Below are 21,036 nucleotides of genomic sequence, written 5' to 3' on the forward strand. Positions count from 1 at the left end.
CGGCGGAACTGTTCTTTATTTTACTTCACGCGAAAATGCAACTCGAAAATACCAAGCGAGCACACGCACAACAAATTCCTTCCAAAGGTTGCGGAACAGCTGGAGCAAGCGTTTCAGATGTTGCCCGACTGGTCGCCCTACTTTCGGCTTTCCCGCCGAGCGCGAGTTTCCCTGGCGGGATGTCCCAGAACTAACACATCGCTTTCTTTCCCCGACCTACGATCTCGCCGCTCTCTCCCAAGCGAGCGCCGCTTTTCCGTCGCGGTCGCTTTTGCTTGCGAGAGCTGGAGCAGCGTTCGGCCAGTGCGGTTGCGCCTTTGTTGTTCTTCCCACTAACCTGTGCAAAGTCCTGCTGTGTCCGTGCTGGTGTCACTACGGAGACTCGGCGTGTGTGATTGTGCCTACCTGTACTTTCCGCTGGATTAACCTGTGGCTCAAATGAAGGGCAACGTGGATTACGGCAGCCTATTTCGGATACGTCCCTGAGCTCCCAAGTTTGTGTTGCGCTGCTGCGAAGAACAAAAACCTTCGGCTTTACGTCGGCTTTGCCGCTCGCGCACGTAAGTACCATAGGGACCAAAATGTAATGCCAGTCGTGTTGATGTCGTGACAAAGGTTGCCGAGATGCGAATTTAATCGGAGACGTTTCACTTTGCGGTAAAGTAAGAGCGCTGATAGAGCTCATCGGACGAAGGTCTGGGAGAAAGCGCGTGGGCTAGCTGACTCGGCGCCGGAGGCCGGCTTCTAAAATTAGGCATGTATTTCTGATGCGGAACTCGGGCAGACGTGTCCACAATCTTCGGCACTGGTCGGGATGTTAAAATAAACGCAGAGTTGCGGTTGCACTCGAGGCACTATACTTATATATATAATTCCGATTTTAGTTGGGTTTCGCGTAAAGATTGTCTGAGCGAGTTCAGATGAAGGCTCGATGCAGCCTTAAAGTAACGAAACGCTTCGAATTAGCTCATGTACCACGCCTTGCAGCTGCACATCGGCAAGGGAGGGGGGAGTCGGAAGCGTACGTAGTATAAGCGCGATGTGCGCACATCGTCCTCGAGCTGAACCCCGTTATCATCCGTATCATTGCGTTTGAGTGCCCAAAACGTATGCCGAAAAAAAAAAAAAACGCAGCCTTATTCAGCGACAAGTGTGCTTCTCCAAATACACGGCGTTAAACTTCGCGTGCGCGCGAGAACCGAAACCAACTAGACAGAATTTTAATCTTTTTTTACCATAGAAACATACTTCACCATAATGTTCACGTTATATGCATATTTCGTGTTTATGACACACATAGCTACAATTGTCATTTACTTTTTCTAGGTAGGCGCGTGCTTTGCTCGATCGCCTTAAACTTTCCGACCGCAGAGAGCGCCAGGCTTGAATCTTCTGATACAGGATGGATGCTCATATCGGAGCATACAGGCGCGCGTGCCTGATGCCAGTCACATAACGGTTTCCGCACAGCGGAAGCCGGCTTTGTGTTATGCAAATGGAAGCCGCGCGGCATATTTTCCCGCATGACATGCGTGCGCTCGTAACTGCATCCCCACACCTCTCATTATGCCGACGCAACGGCGCCCCCCGCCGAAGGCGGCATGCACAGCCGCTGCACGAGATCGAACTCGGGATAAAGGACTGCTGCCCCCATTTTCTGCGTCCATGAGACCCGCGGCAATGATCGGGGCAGCGAGCCAAAACCAAGGCCGCTGTGATAGATACACCCTTTAGCATCAACTATACACGCTGCTGCTTAGGCCGTCGTAGGCAGAGCGATATCTAGCAAAACATCGGGAAAGGCGAGGCCGTTTTCGCAGGCTTGCGTAACGTGTTCCGCGCGTCGATGAATTTGCTGAGGAAAGTCAACTGAAGATAGTGTGCGATTTTAATGTACCACGTACGTACGTACCACGTAAGCGTTTAAGCATGCAGCTCGTTCGAAGACTTTTTCTTTCTTCTAAAGAAATTTTACAGGGTGGCCCAATTAACACAGTTGTTCATTACAGCTTTCATTTAACCTCTAATCACTCTCCAAATTAGCATTTTAAGCATATGTATGCCCTGCTTTTCTAAGAATGTTTGATAACTTGAGACACAGTGTGCTTGCTTGCTCGTGAGCATATGAACTTTTTCAACTGCACGGAAAATACTCAGTTGGATTTGCCATTTTGCTTTAATTGATCGCGTATTATATTAATTATGAAGGTAACATTTCCATAAATAAGAATTGGCACTCTGCCACTTTGTACAATTGGCACTTTAGCAGATTGTTACTTCAACAGAGCAATTGTTACTTCAACTGAGCATACTAAAGTGTGTGAATACTATTGCAGGTCATTGCTGATGGGGTTTGCCACGGAACTCCAGGGCTGGAGCTCTCATGATGCACTCCTCTCTGTGCAAGATGCCGAGCTCAGACTGTTGGAGAACATGCGCCGTTGTATTGTGCACCGTGTGAAATGTGACCGTGAATATTCATTAGCCCTTAGTGCCTTGTGTGTGCAGGCAGCCAAAGTTGAAACTGGAGATGAACTTGCGGGAAGTCTAGTAACAAAGGTACGTTTCAAATGCAAACACTTATTGAACTGCCAAGTTCTCTTTAACCCAGCCCTTAAGGAATCTTGATGACCTCAGGTCATCACATTTGGGCTTATGACAAGCCCACTCCGTCATCAGTATTCTGTCATTTTCTTATACCACTGTCAAACCGTGACTTTCGAGTGCGATAAAACCCGATCCAGATGTAAATTATCGGCTGCAGTTGGCTCCCTACTACAGATTGTGCAAAGGAGCCAATCAGGAAGGATAAATTTGATCCCGATCGAAAGTGTGCCATGTGATACCCGTATTAGTGACTCGGAGGAAACGGGATTGTTTCCTTTTGCAGTGTAAACTGTGGTAGGCACATTATGATCACTTTTATTTAATGAAATTTTCCACACTTTTTGCAGACATATATTTGTGTCTAGCCATGCTACTGAAGCATATCACATAAAAGAAAAATTCATAATGGTGCAGTTTCTCCCCCAAAAAAGAAGAGCCCTGAAGGGTAAAACTATATGCTTAGAAATACGCAAGGCTCTCTTTCAGCTGAACATCAATAGACTCTTGAGACCTGTTCACTTTTCAACTTAACGGGAGTGCATCGAGTACATGGAGAACCAAAAATAAGCTTACAAATCATTTGCTTACCAGAAGATTCAGCTTAACGCACTTTGAATTAACACAAGTCTGCTGTATGATGATCATATGCATTTCCATGGCCCACGGACATTAATTCAAACCACTCAAAACCACAGGGCTTTTTTTCTTGATTGGCCGAAAACTGTGTAATGCATGTATATGGTGGAAGCCAAGACTATATGGGTTTATATGTTTGGATAGATACACACAAACCACGTTATTATGCATCCTTTCATTGAACCCTAAGTAACACAAGGGGCACAGATGCAATGCTATGAGGTCATTGGAAAGCAACTTTGTTTCTGTGAAGTCATGATTATGACCACCCGATGTTCCGAAGTAGTAGTAAATTGTTGATTGCTGAGCCAACACATAAAATTTCAAGATGGCATGACCTGTTATAACCGATCACACAGCAACTGACACTTAACTGTCTTTTTTCTCTACCTCCTGGGCACACCTAATGCTGTAGCCCAGTGGTTATGGCTTTGTACTGCCGAGATTGAGGTTGCGTGTTCAATCCTGGCTGCGGCAGTCACATTTCAATGAGGACGAAATGGACAAATGCTTGTGTACTTGGATTTGGGTGCTCGTTAGAGAACACTAGGATGCCAGAATTCATCTGGAGTTTCCCCGCTATGGCATTCCTCATGGCCAGATCATGGCTTTGGTCCGTAAAACTCTAGAATTTATTACTATTTACCTCCTGGGTTTATTAATTAATCATCCAATGAAAAACAAGCTTGAATTACCCTAGAGGCCAGCTTGCTATAAACTGATTTCTATATGCGTAGGGAAAATAGGCAGCCAAGAACGTTTTGAGATTTACTTGATTGTGAATGGACCAAGCTAGAATAATGGTCCTTTCTATAAGCTGTAGGTTAGCTTCCCTGTGCAGCAAAAGCATCTTTAGCTGCAGCCATGGCGAAGCAAGCATGGCAAAATCCTGATGCAGCACTGGCACTATCTAACAGGAGGCAGACACGTGCATGTTATCTCGCAATCTCTTTTCTTGAGGACACCTGAGATACAGTGTGCCTTCCTGTAGGCGTCCGCAGCAAGTTACAGCAGGTTGCAAAACATTATGCTGCACCCACGTTTTGCTTCACTCTTTGCTCGAACATTTCGATTAAGGCCCCAAAGCAAATCTGTCTCAAGGCTATGAAAGATGCTGTAATGGGAGGGCTCTGGGTGAATTTGGACCACCTGGAGTTCTTTAATGTTCACACAAAGTGCTATACAAGAGCAGTTTTAGATTCTGACCACATATGAATAAGGTCTCAGCGGTCAACAATCTAATCCTTGACCTCGTGCGCTGCAGCAGGACGCCATAGCCACTGAGCTACCACAATGGCTTACTCTTGAAAATTTGTCATGACAAAAGTACCAGCTGTACAGCATTAAAGAAGGGAAAAGCTCACAAGGTTGATGAGGGTCATTATTGTCGGACAAAATTATGCCTTAAGATGTGTACATTTTTTGCAAGTGTTCCATAATAGGTAGCAAAGTCATGGAGCAGGAGGTATTGCTTTGCAGGGAAGTGGCCATAGAGGTGTTCCAAAGGCTAGGCTTGATTATTAGATGACTATAATCTCTATGTTGGGGCTTGTAATGAGTATTGGCATAAACTTTTGGTTAAAAGGTGCACGTGACCGTTGAGGTGCCTGTGCACTCACAAGCATAGGTATGCTTATGTATGCAGAAGAGGCACTTTAAAAGAACTTTTTCTAGTACTAGATCATTACTTTGTAAAGAAAGTGAAACATGAAGGTTCTGTGAAGTCACAAGAAGAAGCTTATTTACGTTATTTTATACATCTAATGCCATTAACGACTAGATGTCAGGTTCATCTGAGAAGCTTGTAAAATAACTGTACTTTGTTTCAGGCATGGAGCACAGTCATTGATACAACAGAAACAATTGGCAGACTCGTTAAACAGAATGCTGACATGGTCGCCACTCACACGCTTGACAAGTTGAGTTGCCTCATCTTGGAAAAAAGGGCTCTCAGGAAAGTGTATCAGGAAGAACACCAAAGGATCCATGGAGAGCTTACAAGGGTACCACTTCTTTTCAATTCCTTTCATGGCAGACTTTAAATATTTCACAACATTTCTCAAACATTCATTCACTTTATTCTGTTCATTTATATTTGTTTACCACAGCATACATGAAAAATCCAATGCTTCAGAGAAGTTACATTTCCTAAGGTGCAAGATGTTCTGAGGAACCAGATATGCACAGATAACAATGAAAGTTAAAGAACAAACACTTTAGCAAGAAGCAGTTGCTTGAAAACTCACTGGTATGGTGAATGTGGCATTGTGAAAGACATGCTATGGACTTAAGGTTAGGGAATGTCACAAAAAAATATGTATGGTTATGCAAGTGAGGTCAAAGTATTGGAAAAAAGCGAGGGTTATCACATATTGCAAAGTAGTTGTAGTCCTTGTAGTGGCATAAGTTGTGAGAAGTGAACTGTATGGTGCCTCTCCACCATGAATAAAATTTATATACGACTTGTAGCACATGTAGCATACACTAAATGCCATGACTGTCTTACCTCTGACCACAAGGGTCATAATACTGACTGTTGTTTCTCATTATGACAAACGCGCACTCATTTCTTTTCCATGAAAGCTAAGGGATGCCGTCCTCAGGAGCACCTCAGAGTATGAGAAATGCATCGAGAATGCTGCAGCTGCCAAGGAAAAGTATGAAGACCAGTTTATGAAAGGTAACTAGAAGATCACCAGCTTTATAAACAACAACTGTGGCTCCAATGAAAATGAGTGGGCTCTTCAATAGTTCTCCCTGTTGTCAATTTCATGGCTAATCTTTTCTGAGCCTTTCAGGAATGGTCACTACTGGTTCATGGCAGTGTCAGGAAGAGACAATACGAGGAACTGAACTTCATACTTTTTTTTTTTGCATGTACCCATATTGTTTTAGTATAGCTTCTTGTTGAAAAATTAAGCATACAAATACGTTATTGCTGTCTAACGTTTATTGCCATTACAACAGTTTATGGGAGTAATTGGTAATGATTAATTCTGCACTATTTTTCTTTTATTTCTATCATTTATTGTTCTTTCTTGTAGGATGTCCATGTTTTGCTGTATTTGTATTTCCATACTGTCCTTCTGTCTGTATATTTGCGTTATTGTCTTGCTTTATAACTTGTCTGTTCTAAAAATGTGTAAAAATAATGGACTACTTTTGCTTCCAGGTCGGGGAAACAAAAAAGTTGAAGAGGCAAAAGAGCGCTATGTCAAGGCCACTAGGAAGCTGCATCAAGCTCATAATGACTACATTCTTCTTCTGAATGAAGCGATGAACTATGAGCACCACCTGAGAACAACGCTTCTGCCAGGGCTGCTTCAATATCAACAAACTGTACAGCAAGAGGCTGTGGATTGCTGGTACTGTAATTACATAGCATTACCATTTGGATGCTTATTAGTAGTTAATGCCTATTTTGTTTTGTCGAAAACTTCTTCATGCTATGCTGCTATCTTTTGCAAAAGTTGGCTATGACAGGCATTATGCCAAGCTAGTGAGTGATGAGTACAAGTGCATATTAGGCTCGGTGCACGGACAAAAACTTTATGCATAACAGTCACAAAGAGAAGTATTTTCTTTTTATTATGTGATTTCTTTACCATATGCAAAAACTTTTAACAGTCAGTAGCACTGTAAAATTAAGATTGACATCTCCTCCTTTGCATGTAGACATAAACGTATCATAATCTAGAAAAATATAAAGTGAAGTGACTGTGCCGTGATAGATATAGCCAGGCATCAATTCAGCAGTAAATATAGAAAGTTACATAACTGGGCAAATGTAACTGGCTTTTGCACTTTCCTTGCTCAAACACATTTTCTTGTGTTTATTGAACTACACTTTGCATTATATGATTGGTGACACATGTGATATTCATCTACTTGCAATATGTTTCCCGCACTGTGCTTCCATAGGATTGCCGGTAAAGTGTGACACTCTTTACACTCAATTGCCTGCTATCTTCAGTTTTGAGCAGTTGGTGATGCATGTTTTTATTTTTTTCAGGCAAGCTGTCATGAGAGACTACTCACATCGTACAAATTTTTGTTCAGAGGCATTCCAAAAGCTTCACAACACCCTTATGGAAAGCATAGAGCATGTCAACAGTGAAAAAGAATATGAGGACTTTGTTGACAGATACAAGTGAGTAATAAAAAATTTGGCCTTTCCTTCTTTAACTCATGTATTTCAGTAATAGTAGCCGTGCTTGCACACCCTCACATTCACTTCACATATTTATGATGTACAACTTGAAAGCTTAATGAAGTCAGTGAGCAATTTGTGTTCACAGTTATCAGCCTTAATTATTGTCAGTTCCATTTCAATCACTGCTGTCAGTTGTGTGAAATAGTTATCTTAAAATATGACTTACATAGTATTTTCAGATGTGTCGTCTTAAAACATGTCACCACACTCTTCTTGAGCACCTTAACATTTTCATTGTACCTTTCAGGAACGCTAGAGTGTTTCACTTTTTACATAATCCCTACATGTAACTCATCAAATGTTTCCGTGTAATTTCATCAAGACCTTTTAACAACTAAAAATTGGAACTAATTCAATTATCGTCCTTTATGAGATTAAATCAAGAAAGTTCTACAAATGCTAGGTGAATATACGGTCAGGTTTGTATTATATCCTCAAATAATTGGCCAGAGATGTAGAAGTGTACCTGTTTTATAGCTACCAGCCATTATAAACATTAAATAGTTGTAGCTGAACTCTTTGTAAGCACACAGGTTGACTCTTTGCATGTTGTCTTGATGACATACAACTCTTCTTGTTTTCAGGTCAAAACCAATTCCTCCAATTGACTTTCATTATGATGAGTCACTGCTAAACAACTATGCTGGAAAACTGAAGCCAGAGCAGATTGCGGTAGATGAATTTACAATTGACTCGGTGAGAGAAAGGTGAGTACCTTGCAAGCGTGGAATTGTATGGGATCATGTGGTCAGCAAGACCTAAGGGTTCCCGGCACACTTTTGTTCGTATAACTGTTGCACCAGGAGGCATTTTGCTGCTTCGCTGAAAATGGCCAACGTATATAACAGTTTTCTTTACTGTAAGAACGAAGCATGTTGGCAAAAATTATAACTGGGCATTCAGTAGTAGGAGCTGAAGGTCACATACATCTTCATTACCATCATGATCGATCTTAAGCCCACTGCAGAACAAATGTCTCCAAGTCTTTCTCAGAATCTTAAACTGCTATGGTCCTAGTTGGCCTAGATAAACATATTCCTTCGTTAAATCAAGAGGCCGTCTACCAATCGCAGAATCCTGTTCCTATGCCCAGCTATCAAACATTAGTTTTTCTGCACGTCTACACATCTAAAGTTATGCATTTGCGCTCTTTAAATCAGTTTGTATGCTTCATTTCTGTCATGTTGTAGGATCACTGAACTGCAGGCAAAGGTGGCCCACATTCAGGCTGTGATATTGGAGAAAGAGACACAACTGGCACAGTTTCAAGTTGATGTGTCTGAGATAAAGACAACTCCTGATCTTGGATCAGCGTGAGTTTCCTTTGCTGGCTAGATAATTCACGGGCATTAAGCGGAGATGGGCATGAAAAGTGGCACAAGGCGCTGGGGTGGCTAGTGACCGTGGTGCTTGACCCTTTTGTTACCAATCCACAGAGCCATGGTAAAGAAGAGGGCTGTGGACATAATCAAAAGGGAGCGTGACGAAGCCAAGTGCCAGGAAGAGCGGTTCAGCAGCCAACTGCAGCTGCTTGTGCAGGCTCTGTCACAGATGGGGAATGAGGTCCCCAGAGCCTTGGACTTGGATGTCACCCTCAACGGCGAGCAGGTATGTCCCTTTTCTTTGTCATCATGGACACTCAAGCAGCTTTGGCAAGTTAGCAAGAAAGTCGCTAAATTTAGAAAGCTTTTAGTCACTTTAACGACAACTTTGCTTTTTTGGAGTCTCGCTGACTTCTTTACTGACTTACTCGGTGACATAAATAGGCAGTAAGTTGCCCTGGTAAAATTCTTACAAGCACTTTGTTTAAGTTTGATGTCTCGCTGTCATTTTATTCCAAGGGCAACATGTACGCCTCCATTTGTAGCTACTTATAAAGACATATCAAGTAGTTTCTTAGCAAGGCCTACTGTTTTAGAAAATCTTGAGGTTCTTTTCACTTTTTGCATTCTGACCAATGACTCGTCGCTGCAGGCAGCAACTTAAAGATCTTTCGTTCTAAAAGTTTAAAAATTAACAGGAAGATGTTTAGGATCAGTTAAAACATGCAAAAAGATAACATTCCGAACAAATAATCACCATAATTTAGCGACCTTTTGCTGAAAGTGGAATTTTGAGTCTCAAGTTGGCAAACTTGTCAAAAACAAAAAGAAAAGTTGCCAACACACTCTTAAACAAAGCCTACCTCTGTCTTAAATATAAAAATAATGAAGTATGATTAGAGTAGAGATATCTTTTTCTTATAATTTCATCTTGTACAACTCATAGTAGTGATCATGAAATATCGGTGGTATCATTATATATTGCACAATGCTAATAGGGGAAGTTAAAATGTTGGACATTGCAATATGTATTGAAATGTCGCTACATATCATAAATGTATTGTCGACACTAGGGAGAATGCAACTTGGCATGTGCCGAAGATGAAATCACGACAACATTACTGCACTTCATGCTGATTTGGCAAAATGAACTCTCAGTCAATCGAACCTGCAATACAGTAGATCCAAAACAAAACAATTACCATATTTATTCGCATAATGATTGCACTTTTTTGTCAAAAAAAAAGACACAAATTCAGGGGTGTGATCATTACGTGGGTTAAATTTCCCAGGAAAATAAACATTTTCTTTTTACACCCCGCATTTGCTGCGGGGTGACAAGCAGGCAGCTGCTACTGTCAGTGCAGGACACCAAAAAAAAAATGGCGGCTGGCGGAGCAAGCCAACCACACCGAACGCGATTATTTTTCTTCTCGTGAGTACATAACGCACATTGAAACAGTTCCTTCCGTATCAGTAAGGAATAATATCGTTAATAACAGCATGTTTGCGACAATAATGTAGCCATGTCCATATTGAGGGGACAGAAACACAGATGGGCACGCTTAGCTGCCAGTGACATAGAAACACATGGCAGGCATGCTGCGGAAACTGTCTTCAGCTATCCAAATACGGCACGTTTCCACTAAGGGTGGGCGAATATCTTAGCTGCGCTACAAGCATCGGCGTATAAATAGGGTACACTTCTAACGTATCAGTGTAAACGTGGCCACTATCGTTTCCGCTCGCGATTTGTTGCATGCCCACGAGTGCAGATGAGAAGAATCGAAAGGCACCCTTTATGTTGCTGTTGTTGACCAAAACCATTATGACACCTACAAATAAGAAAGCCGAGGCAAGTTTTTGGTTGTAACTTTTTTTTTTCTTTCATGGAAGTGCGGAAAGTGATGAAAGGAATGAAATGGGGCGTCTGCTTAATTAAGAATGTTGGGTGCGTGCAGACCGCTTGGTATGTCTTCAAGAGTTGTTCGCATAGCATTCGACAGATGGTAAGTGCGATCATCATTAGCTAGACTTGGCACACGACATATCGCTGCGACAAGTTCAGAGTGCGCTCATTACCCTGGAAAGAACAAAAATTGAATTTTGACGACAATATTCAGCGGTGCGATCATTATGCAAGTAAATTTGGTAAAAAGGAAATGTGATTGGTCACTGATTGAATCTAGACAAACATGATCATCTGTAGAAGATATCAAAAAACATATTATGAAGAAAAAAAAAACAGTGGCAGTCCTGAACTTTTGCCTCATTCAGGCATCTCCGGTAACTTGCGCTTGAACTATTTGTTTCAGAGCATCAAAGACGAAGAGATAATGGACTTTACAACAATCAGCAAAATTGCAGCTAGGCACTTCGTGGACAAGCTAAAGAGCCCTTTCCTCAAAAAGCAGGTGCATATAAAATTTCTTTGTTGTTCTTTTCTTATGCTTGATATTTTTGCTTTAATTTTTGTTGGCATGGCAGAATGTGCGTAGTGAAGTGCATGATTGTAAGCACGTATGTTTTTGGCACACAGTAGTTAAACGGACACCAGAACAACTTGAACAAGTAAATGACTCCATGGGAACAGTATAACGCACTTATCCAGTGTAAATTATGTTTCATTCGTACTATCAGAGAAAACAAAAGCCAAAGTTGTTTTATTCAATTTTGCATTCAAACTGTGCCATTGATATCAGTCTGAGGTTGCAGATTTTAGAGCACTTTGCAAAGAGAAATACACAAAAATTGCCAAGCGGAGTTGTTGACTCGGTTTCAAATGCAATCTGGTCGCTTCATTCTTTCTTGATAAATTATTACCGAACTAGCACCAAGCATAATCTGTCAAAATATGCAATGTCATAAGGAGCTGGTGCGAAAATTCCAAGATGGCATTGCCTCCTTGCTTTGCTGAAGTGCCTCTTCTGGCAAACCAAATGTCCAACATTAGGGCTATTCACAGTTCCAGAAGCTCAGCCCACCAATCTAATATTACTTAAATATTTTTCTTCACTATGGCCAAGCCTTCTGAACTAAATTCTTACAAGTCGATGTTAACAAGTGGTTACAGTTTAGGGCTGTCACTGAAATTGGGGCATTGCTATGCAGTCAATCAACTTTAGCACATGCTTAGCTGTATAAACACTTTTTTTAATAATACATATTCATATACTTAGCATTTTACGTGAAGTTTGCGAAACGTGTCTCTTAATTTGCATCACTATGATGATTTGCATAATTAAAAATAGTCATTCATCTTTCATTGCATGCATGTACTGTGACTAGAGACTGCTGCACACTTACAATTATATCCTGAAACCAAATGTTGCCCTTTTCTTGCCTCATAAACAGGCAGGGTTAAATAACAAAGAATTATGGTCATTGCACAAGTCAAAATAATCATTGAAGTTTTGGAACCTGTAAGTGTCTTCTGGAATTTTTAATAAACCATAAATTTTCACTTTTTGTAACATGCTACCTTATTAGGAGTGAGAGCTTTTGTGGAACTCTTGACCATGACTGAACGAATAAGGATGTAGTTATCGTTTGGAGGCATGCAACTTCATGCACCCGATACGTAGTATACTTTTGGATAAAACAAGTGTGCGTGTGCCAAAGCGTTCAGTGTGTTCATACCAGGCCAACCGCCCCCAGCAATCCAAGGACTCCGAGGAATGCATCACCTCCAATAACACCCCTGAGGAGACTAACAGCACCCTCAAGCCTTACAGCCGTGTAAGTCTCACGATAGTCTCCCTGCATGCAATAGTACTGCTGTCATAGAATGGCTGCTTTGTTTTTTGAATGAAGCTATATATATATTTTTTTCAGCGATATCATGTTGCTTGCATGTAATGAGCAGCACAGGAAAAAAGCCACAGTTATTTATTTTATCTCTTAGAACAACACCTTTAATCTTAACTACTGTATATTCAAGAATATATTGTTTCTACCTGGAAGTTACAAATCTGAGAAAGTACATTGGATTCTGTTTGGAACTGTGCTGTGAATATAAGGCAAAGATCTGCCCACAGAAATCATAACATTGAGTACATCAAAAACACGAATGTGATTACAGTACATGCTTTTCATGGGTTTATTGTGGCCCTTGTGTTTTACTTACTTTTGTAATAATCTGTTGAACAGGACCGTTAGCTTATAACAAACCCCAACAGCCATTGGTTTCTGCGAGCTTCTAGAAGATATAGCAGGATGAAACAGGGAATGTGCTAATTATCTATTTAGAACACTGTCTTCAATTTATCATTTTATGCAACAAAATAACTTTCTTTTTTTTAATTTACCAATGTTTCTTGCCATCTTGTATGCTGATGTCATCATTGCCAATAAAATGCAATACGATGCATTGATGTACATATAGTTTCACTAAACAGTGCACACAGCCACATGGTGCAAATAAATTTAGTTAGAAGCACAGTGATGAGCATAGTTTATGGGCGATATCTTGTAATGCGTGTTGTATTTTCGCTACCAACCTCAAAATTTCTAGTAATTGCAAAATGGAAATGCAGATCGTACTCAAATTTTACCATCAGCTGTTGCTTCATGGCAGAATGCTCAATATTGTTCTGAGGCCTATATTACATTTCAAAGAACTTCATAGTTTATTTTTTTTTTTTACTTTCATTCCCTAAATAACAGTCAGTCAAGAACTTTACTGTCCCTAAATAACAGCATAATTATTTTTCTCTCTCACTTTTTGTTCATGATATCTAGATGACAGTTAACCCGGATATCTCACTGCAAGACGAAGACTGGTTCCATGGTGTGCTGCCAAGGGAGGAGGTGGTTCGGCTTCTTGTCAACGATGGCGACTACCTTGTGCGGGAGACCATACGAAACGAAGCGAAGCAAGTGGTGCTTTCAGTCTGCTGGCAAGGTCACAAGCACTTTATTGTGCAAACTACAGCTGATGTAAGCAATGTTTTGCATATTTCTTCACATTATAAGTGGGCCATGTAGACCAACTCATCTGGAGCGCATTGGACAGATGTCGCAAAAGTTCAGATGACACAGGCGTTGAGAGTGTGTATTCAAGCTAAGGAAATAAACAAATGGTGTGATCATCCATTTCTTTCTGAGGCACTCCAGTGCACCAAGAGCCATCAGCTAGCTCAACATCATTCAATCTTAAAATGACTCAAACTAAAGCCTAGTTTACGGAATAACTGCTTTAAAGGCCAACTGCAACTAAATTTCACTTCGTCTATATATTTATGAATGAGTAGTATATACCACTAAAAGAATCTTGGCAAAGCAGCAAGGCTGGTAATTGTAACTTTTTTTTTCCTTTTTTTTTTGTTAGCAGCCTTTAAACAGCACCAAAGTAGACGATGCATGAACCTGATGGTATCGTTGTGACATAAGTCTCTAGACGCCGCGTCCAAGATTTTCCAGCGTACTGCGAACGTCGTGTACACAGGCTTACTGTCGTCGCCATGCCTGGAGAACCGCTGAGGCAAATCAAAGCAAGCAGTAGTTCGAGCAACTCAATGGCGAAAGGGCTCGTTGCGGCACCCCACGGCAGTCGCGGTATCTGTGCTACACAACAGCGTGACCTCCGAGATTGCATGCACGTGCTGTTGCAATCTCCGAGGTCATGCCGAAGAGTCACATGCTAGGCCATGTGTCACATCTGGCAAGCGGTAATGGCAGCGTTTTTTTTTTCAGCTTCAGTATCAAAGTAAAAAACAGCGGCTTCTTCCAGCTTTTTGTGATGCTTCAGCTTGTATCCTAAATGCAAAAGTTTGCATGAAGGCTCCTCCACATTTACATTACCTTAAGCTAGGCACTTTATGCAGTCCAAAGCTTCGTCGCAGATTTGAATTTAGTCACTTCTTCAGTTTTGTTCGGTTTGTTCTGTTTTCTTGAACTATTTTCACGCTAGACAGAATGATGGCACATACAGTAATACTGCACCTTAGATCAAACAAGGTCATTGAAATCCAACTGTGGAGCTATACGTACCAAACCAACAATCTCACTATGAAATACTGTATAGTGGGGAGCTACCCGATTAATTTTACCTACCTAGGATTATTTACAATGCACTCAATGCTTGAGCATTCGTATATTCTGGCCAATTGGGATGCCGGCTCAGCAGCTGGGATTGAATCCGTGACCTTATGATCGTCAACACAACACCATAGCCATTTAATTACTGTACTGGGTTCCTGGACAAGATCATGAATAACCATGCATGAGCAGCGAGGCGTACTCCAAGCACTGTTATGACTTCATTGTCGTGCCTGTGTAGCAGTGCCTTAAATGTACCATCGATGTTTGGTGCTATCTTCTATCGGAATTTCTCTAGCCTCGGGTGTAGTGCTAACTTTACTTTCTCATTTTTTAAGTTACCGTGAATCACAACTTTGTACCCTTAACATTCTCTCTCTCTCACCTATCGAACGCAGGGAAAATACAGGTTCGAAGGGCCAGCCTTTGACACAGTGCAAGAGTTGATAGTGTACCAGCACCACCTCGGACTTCCGGTGACAAGCAAGTCAGGCGCAATATTGCAGACTCCCATTTTCAGAGAGCGGTGGGAGTTAAATAATGATGATGTCGAACTCGTCGAGAAAATTGGAAGGGTAAGTTACTGAGAGCAGTGCCATGGGACTCATCAGTGTTAATATTATAGTTGGCGATGCTTGTGTCAGCTTTTGAAGATAATTGTATAGAAATACTGTTAACTATTCATATAAAAATTTGCAGATTCCTTAAATATTAGGCCATTCGCAGCTGCTATGGCTTTGGAGCAACCAAAGTTCTATAGGGAGCCTGATAAATATGTTGACATCTGCTGTAGTAACATACGCAGATGCTTTAAAATATGAACTGTCCCAACTAACTCGGTTTCCAGTTCTTCTGCTTTAAATTTTTTAACAGAGACTGTATTATCTTTAATACGTATACAACATGGCTTTCTTGGAATAGGAACAAGGCAATTCGGTGTCGTCACTGTGAATTTGTGAATAAATGAGACATATCTTGCACGACTGCAATAATAGATGTATGTCTTTGCACAAACAGGGCAACCTACAGCATTGTTATAATGTGCCCATGTCCAAAACTGGTGCTTGCCATTTGGAGGCAACATTTATTAAGGAAATACTGAAATTGATGTCAGCGGGATGATAAATTTTCTAAAGGTTGCTTTCTGCATGAAGTGTCATTAGTTCATGAGTACTATGAAACTTTGTTTTTAAGGGTTTCTGTCATGGGCTTAAGAATTGTGACAAAAGCTACTTTTACTCACTTTTTTTAACAGGGGAACTTTGGAGATGTCTACAGGGCACTTCTGCATCCACAGAGGCTAGATGTGGCCGTGAAGACATGCCGTGTGAACCTGCCAGATGAACACAAGAAGAAATTTCTCCAGGAGGGAAGAATCCTGAAGCAATACGACCATCCAAATATAGTCAAGTTTATTGGAATCTGCGTTCAGAAACAACCCATCATGATAGTCATGGAACTGGTGCCAGGTGCCTACTTTTCTTCTTTTATACGTACTGACAACAGCAAAGGCCTGCAGAACGTGGGAGCTGTGAAAAAATATCCCCATAGCCAGCATATATGTTCAGCAAACCAACAAGTGGTCTCGGCACTTCCATGTATACCAGACTACACGGCTCACTTTCAGCCTGCGTTATCAAGCGAAGAGGAAAGTGCATTCTTTTCATGGCTTCTATGTTTTCATGAATTCATTGAACAAGTTTACTGTTGTTGAAGCCCATTTCCCGTTTAGGAGCAGCTACTTTGAGCGAGTGCCGAGATTACGCTCAGATATCACGAATCCGCATCTTCCAGAGGAAAATGTAATGCTCTGCACTGGATCACGGTTGAGATAGTCACACACAGACAGGAGAATGCACCCTGCCATAGAATTTCAGATTGAATCCGTGCCTTGATGGCAGTGCACGAAAAGGATAATGAGCCTTGGCAGTGATTCGATCTACTCTGACTAGTACAACATGCAAAACTACTCAAAACTGACCAATGGAAAACAAATTTTTGACCATGGAGCAAGAACTCTCTCTGGATTGATCAGTGTAATTCACTTTGTTTCACAATTTTCATGAAAAGCACAAGTTCTAGGTAGCAGCAACACGTACGTAACACCAAAAGTCTTATGCTAGCCAAGCATGTGCAAATGCACCTCAACTCCTAGCTTCATCAAGCAGACACTGCTATTCAGAAGTGTGTTTCAGTAATTCCTGCCATCGGAAGTTACTTGAGAAATGCATAGCCCCCCTGCTGCCTTCGAGTAGATGCTGAGAGTACCTGGTTAGGAAATTTTAGTTTGGGAATCATTGACGAGCATGAATGAAGCACTGTTATCACGTCAGTTAAGAAGTGTTGCCCTCCAGTTTTCTGGAAACATGACAAAGTGGAGTTTCAAGTGGAGAACAGCAGTGGTACAGAACAGCCATTGCCATATAATTGTTCATCAACGGTTCCTTTCTGTCTGGCTGTGTCCATATTGGCAAGCGTGTGAAGTCTATCTTTCTTCACTGTTTTAGTTGTTCTGCCACCTAGACAAAAACGCTACCCACCATTGCGTTCTTGCCAAATGCACAGTTCTTACTAATGTCTAATATTTCCAGGAGGCTCCCTGCTGGCATTTCTGAGGAACCAAGGTCCTAAGCTAAGTCCAAAGGACTTGCTGAACATGTGTACAGATGCAGCTGCTGGAATGGCTTACCTTGAAAGCAAGAACTGCATTCACAGGTGAATTGCATTTTTGCTACATTCTGCCTGCACTTTTGTTCCAAGAGCTGTACACGCCAATGTGAACGTTCTGACAAAAGCCATGTGGTGTGTCGACAGGGCAGTAGACTTGAGTTAAGCATCACTAATGACAGTCAGTAAAAATGTTTTTGCATGTTTGCTTAAGGCCTTCCAACATTTTTGGTTCCTTCAGCTTTCCTTCAGTTTTCAATTGCCAAGTAAGGACTTTAAATAGGCCGTGTACAAGTTGCACAAAACCAGCTTTGCATTAGCAAAAATCTCAAGCTGTTAGATAAAAATGAGCAAGAATGGCCACTTCTCACATTTAAGTGAGCAGAAAGTCTACACTCTAGCAAGGAAATAATTTGGTAGCGTCAAAAAAGGACTTGCTGACTGCAAGTTGTAGTCGGGGCAGTGGTAATGTTTATTGAAGATTTTGCCCTTAGACTTTCTCGTCTATAGCAATGAGGTGTAGCAAAGTGGCATCTTCATCCTGGCTAACAGGCAAGCTAGATGGCGAAAACTATGCTTAGTTTGGATGATTGATACCAGAGTAAACTTGAAATTAACAGGCTAGCCTTTCAATATGGAGTGACCATTTAATGGCAGAAAGTGAACCTATATATCGAAACAACAGTAGTGCTATTCTGGCCACATTGTCACATGCTGTAATGGCAGCATTTTGAGCCAATCGGAGAGGCTATAGCAGCTTTCTGGGCCAGTCAGAGTTCACAAGATGGCGGATTTTACAATATGGCATAATTTGCCGATGTCCAAAATAGCACCCCAAGACTGACAATAACTAACAGGAATTCGTTTCATGTTAATCACCACACGCATAGGAGTAAAATACTAATGCCAGATTTTTGGAACAAAACAAAATTTATGTTCACTAGTAGCTTCCATGCAAGTCAATGTGACTTTTGATTATGATCCTAATCATGATATGCAATACCTAATTTCAGCTAAAAAAATGCCATTTTAAGCTATGATAGCCACATAACCATTTCTTGCCTAAGATCTTAAGAATTCAAAGAAAAAATTGGCAGCACTGACTATGATAGCAAGGTTTAGCGTAGCACTTGAACTTTTTGGGCGTTGTTCAAACTAACTATAAGTGGGTTCGACTAAGGTGGACACAATATGCGGGTGCACCAAAATTTCTGGCACCCTTAAAAGCTTTGCTACACTGTGCAAGACTTGTAATGACATTGCACAGCCTCCACTACACTGGCCATAAAGAGCGACGACAGTGAAATGGCATTGCTTTCAGGTTTGAGCTCTGATATATTGTTTTGAAATTATAATATTTCATAGTCTGACGAGACTTAAAATAAAAGGCATCTGCTGCGAGAGTTATGTTTCACGACGTTTGTTTATAGGCTGCCATTCTCAAAATCCTGCGGAACAATTTAGTGAAGAATGCAAGATCTGGTATGAGCAACTTTAGTGATAGTATAGTGTAGCAATATAACCCGCGCATACACCATGGCAAATAGGATACATATACCTAAATATATGTGGAGCCTCAATGCATTGTTGAAGCCCACAGCGAAAATTTGCTCGGAGTGTCCATACAATTGCTATCACAATAAAGAGTTTGCCCATATACGCAAGACTATGTGGTGGTATTCAGCCTCTTACACATAACAATGTGCCTCTTCGCAATAATTTGCAATGTGTAATTCAGAAATGTACTTTTTTTTTCCCTTGTGCAGGGACTTGGCTGCAAGGAATTGCCTTGTTGGGAAAAACAATGTCGTCAAGATATCAGACTTCGGCATGTCAAGAGAGGAGGAGGAATACATCGTGTCTGATGGCATGAAGCAAATACCCATAAAATGGACAGCACCCGAGGCTCTTAATTTTGGTATGGGAGTTTATTCCCAATTGCTAACCTTTATCGTATAAAGAAGATGCAGAAAAAAAAAGCAAGGGGACATCTTATTTTTATCTTGAAATGACTTAAGCCTAATAGTTAAAGAAATAGTCTCTGCAATGCCGTATTTCATTACGCATGCCAACATCAGACATTTCTTTAATCTGTCACAGTTGTGATAGGGTGCAAGTTTCTTGCTTACTCAGGTTTGTTGGACACCAGCGAAATATTAAAATAACAATACTTAAGGTCTGCGGATACACTTGCAAATATACTGCTGAAGCGATCTGAAATGCATGCATTTAGAATTATCAATTTGCATTCCTTCATACATAACGTCTGTCTCGTTCATTCCACTCTGCAAGCGCAATGTGTGAAATATTGGCTTGCCGAAAAGTAGGGACACAAGCTTTAAATTTGGTTGTTTCAGACTACGTAAAACAAAAATGGTTTTGTGAGAACAAATGATAACAATAGGCTACTCAAAGTGCAACACGCTTAGATGGAAAAATGACAAAAATGTATTTCGGAGGAACATCTTTGGTCAAGTCAAACCAACACACTTGCTGGTTTTGAATGCGCAGGAAAATATACATCAGTCTGCGATGTCTGGAGCTATGGTATCTTGGCCTGGGAAATCTACTCACTTGGAGCATCTCCCTACTGTGGCATGTCCAACAGCCGAGCAAGAGAATTGATAGATACAGGTGAGTTTAACGGCTGCTGGCATGCTCAGCTATCGGTATGTAGGTCATGCTGCCATCTCACTGCCGAAACCCAAAGACCTTGAATAAATCTCGGATAATCGCAAAAGGAGAATGGAGAATTGGACAAAATATTCTCCTATATTCTCCTTTTTCTATCATACTGCATTGCAAACATTAAAAATACAAAAGTGTAGTTCATGCTTCAGTCCTTAGCAATTGGCAATCCTGTGCTAAATCTATATGCCTCTGTTTAACAAACATGAAAATTTATGTGACACATTTAATTTTTGCAGCATATATACACTGGTACAAAATTTTCAGCTATTTGACGTCTTTTTCATAAAATCTGTAGCCATCTATGTAGGTTTATATTTATGTTACAACTTCATGAATGCTTTCATTGCGAGCCTGATGAACAGAGGTACTGTTCCAACTGACCCGACAATAAAGTGAGCTGAACGGTGTGTATCAATGTTGGCTGTTTGTTGACATTGATTTGCATGTGTCAAATCTCAGGTTACAGGTTACCAGCCCCAGAAAAGGTACCAGACACTGTGTACCAGTTGATGCTTCGGTGCTGGGAATACAACCCGGATAAGAGGCCCACGTTCCAGGAGATCCACCAAACTCTCGTCAATGTCGGCCGACATGTGTAACACCAGACAGACACAAATTACTGGAACATGTAAACATTTATTTCTCACAGATTAGCTGTTCAAATTGTCCATTGCCTTCGTTAGTTCTTTTTGGCAGAAAGTTCTTTGCCGGAGGAACAAATGTCCATTGTGTTGAGTTGTCTTGCGTTTGGCAGCATTTGTGTAAATATATTAGATATTTAAGTGTTTCTTGCAAGCAGGAAAGAAATAAATCCTTTAACAGTGTAACCTTATTTTGCTTGTAGAAATGATGGTGATGCAA

At 41.1% G+C, this 21,036-nt stretch overlaps 1 protein-coding gene across 2 annotated transcripts; it reads left to right on the forward strand.

The window, feature by feature from the left end:
* The first annotated feature begins 251 nt into the window (after window positions 1–251).
* Window positions 252–21,007, forward strand: FER (tyrosine-protein kinase Fer). Of its 2 annotated transcripts, none has more exons than XM_065426241.2 (18): window positions 252–560; window positions 2,337–2,559; window positions 5,073–5,246; window positions 5,827–5,923; window positions 6,416–6,608; window positions 7,256–7,393; window positions 8,041–8,163; window positions 8,647–8,769; window positions 8,893–9,064; window positions 11,094–11,192; window positions 12,436–12,516; window positions 13,519–13,716; window positions 15,216–15,392; window positions 16,073–16,286; window positions 17,409–17,532; window positions 19,251–19,402; window positions 19,996–20,118; window positions 20,635–21,007. In XM_065426241.2, exons 2-18 carry the CDS (start codon window positions 2,347–2,349, stop codon window positions 20,772–20,774), a joined length of 2,541 nt encoding a protein of 846 aa, XP_065282313.1. In that variant the 5' UTR covers window positions 252–560; window positions 2,337–2,346; the 3' UTR covers window positions 20,775–21,007. The 2 variants fall into 2 exon arrangements, with proteins under 2 accessions (XP_065282313.1, XP_065282312.1); XM_065426240.2 differs by having other exon boundaries at window positions 253–560; window positions 12,421–12,516.
* The last annotated feature ends 29 nt before the right edge of the window (window positions 21,008–21,036 follow it).

The sequence above is a fragment of the Dermacentor albipictus genome, chromosome 4, assembly GCF_038994185.2.
Source record: "Dermacentor albipictus isolate Rhodes 1998 colony chromosome 4, USDA_Dalb.pri_finalv2, whole genome shotgun sequence".
Lineage (NCBI taxonomy): Eukaryota > Metazoa > Arthropoda > Arachnida > Ixodida > Ixodidae > Dermacentor > Dermacentor albipictus.

Coding starts and splice junctions, on each gene's coding strand:
- FER (XM_065426240.2), top strand. CDS start 2,347: ATGGGGTTTGCCACGGAACTCCAGGGCTGGAGCTCTCATGATGCACTC. Junction 8,164..8,646: donor ATTGACTCGGTGAGAGAAAG/GTGAGTACCTTG, acceptor GTCATGTTGTAG/GATCACTGAACTGCAGGCAA. Junction 12,517..13,518: donor CCCTCAAGCCTTACAGCCGT/GTAAGTCTCACG, acceptor CATGATATCTAG/ATGACAGTTAACCCGGATAT.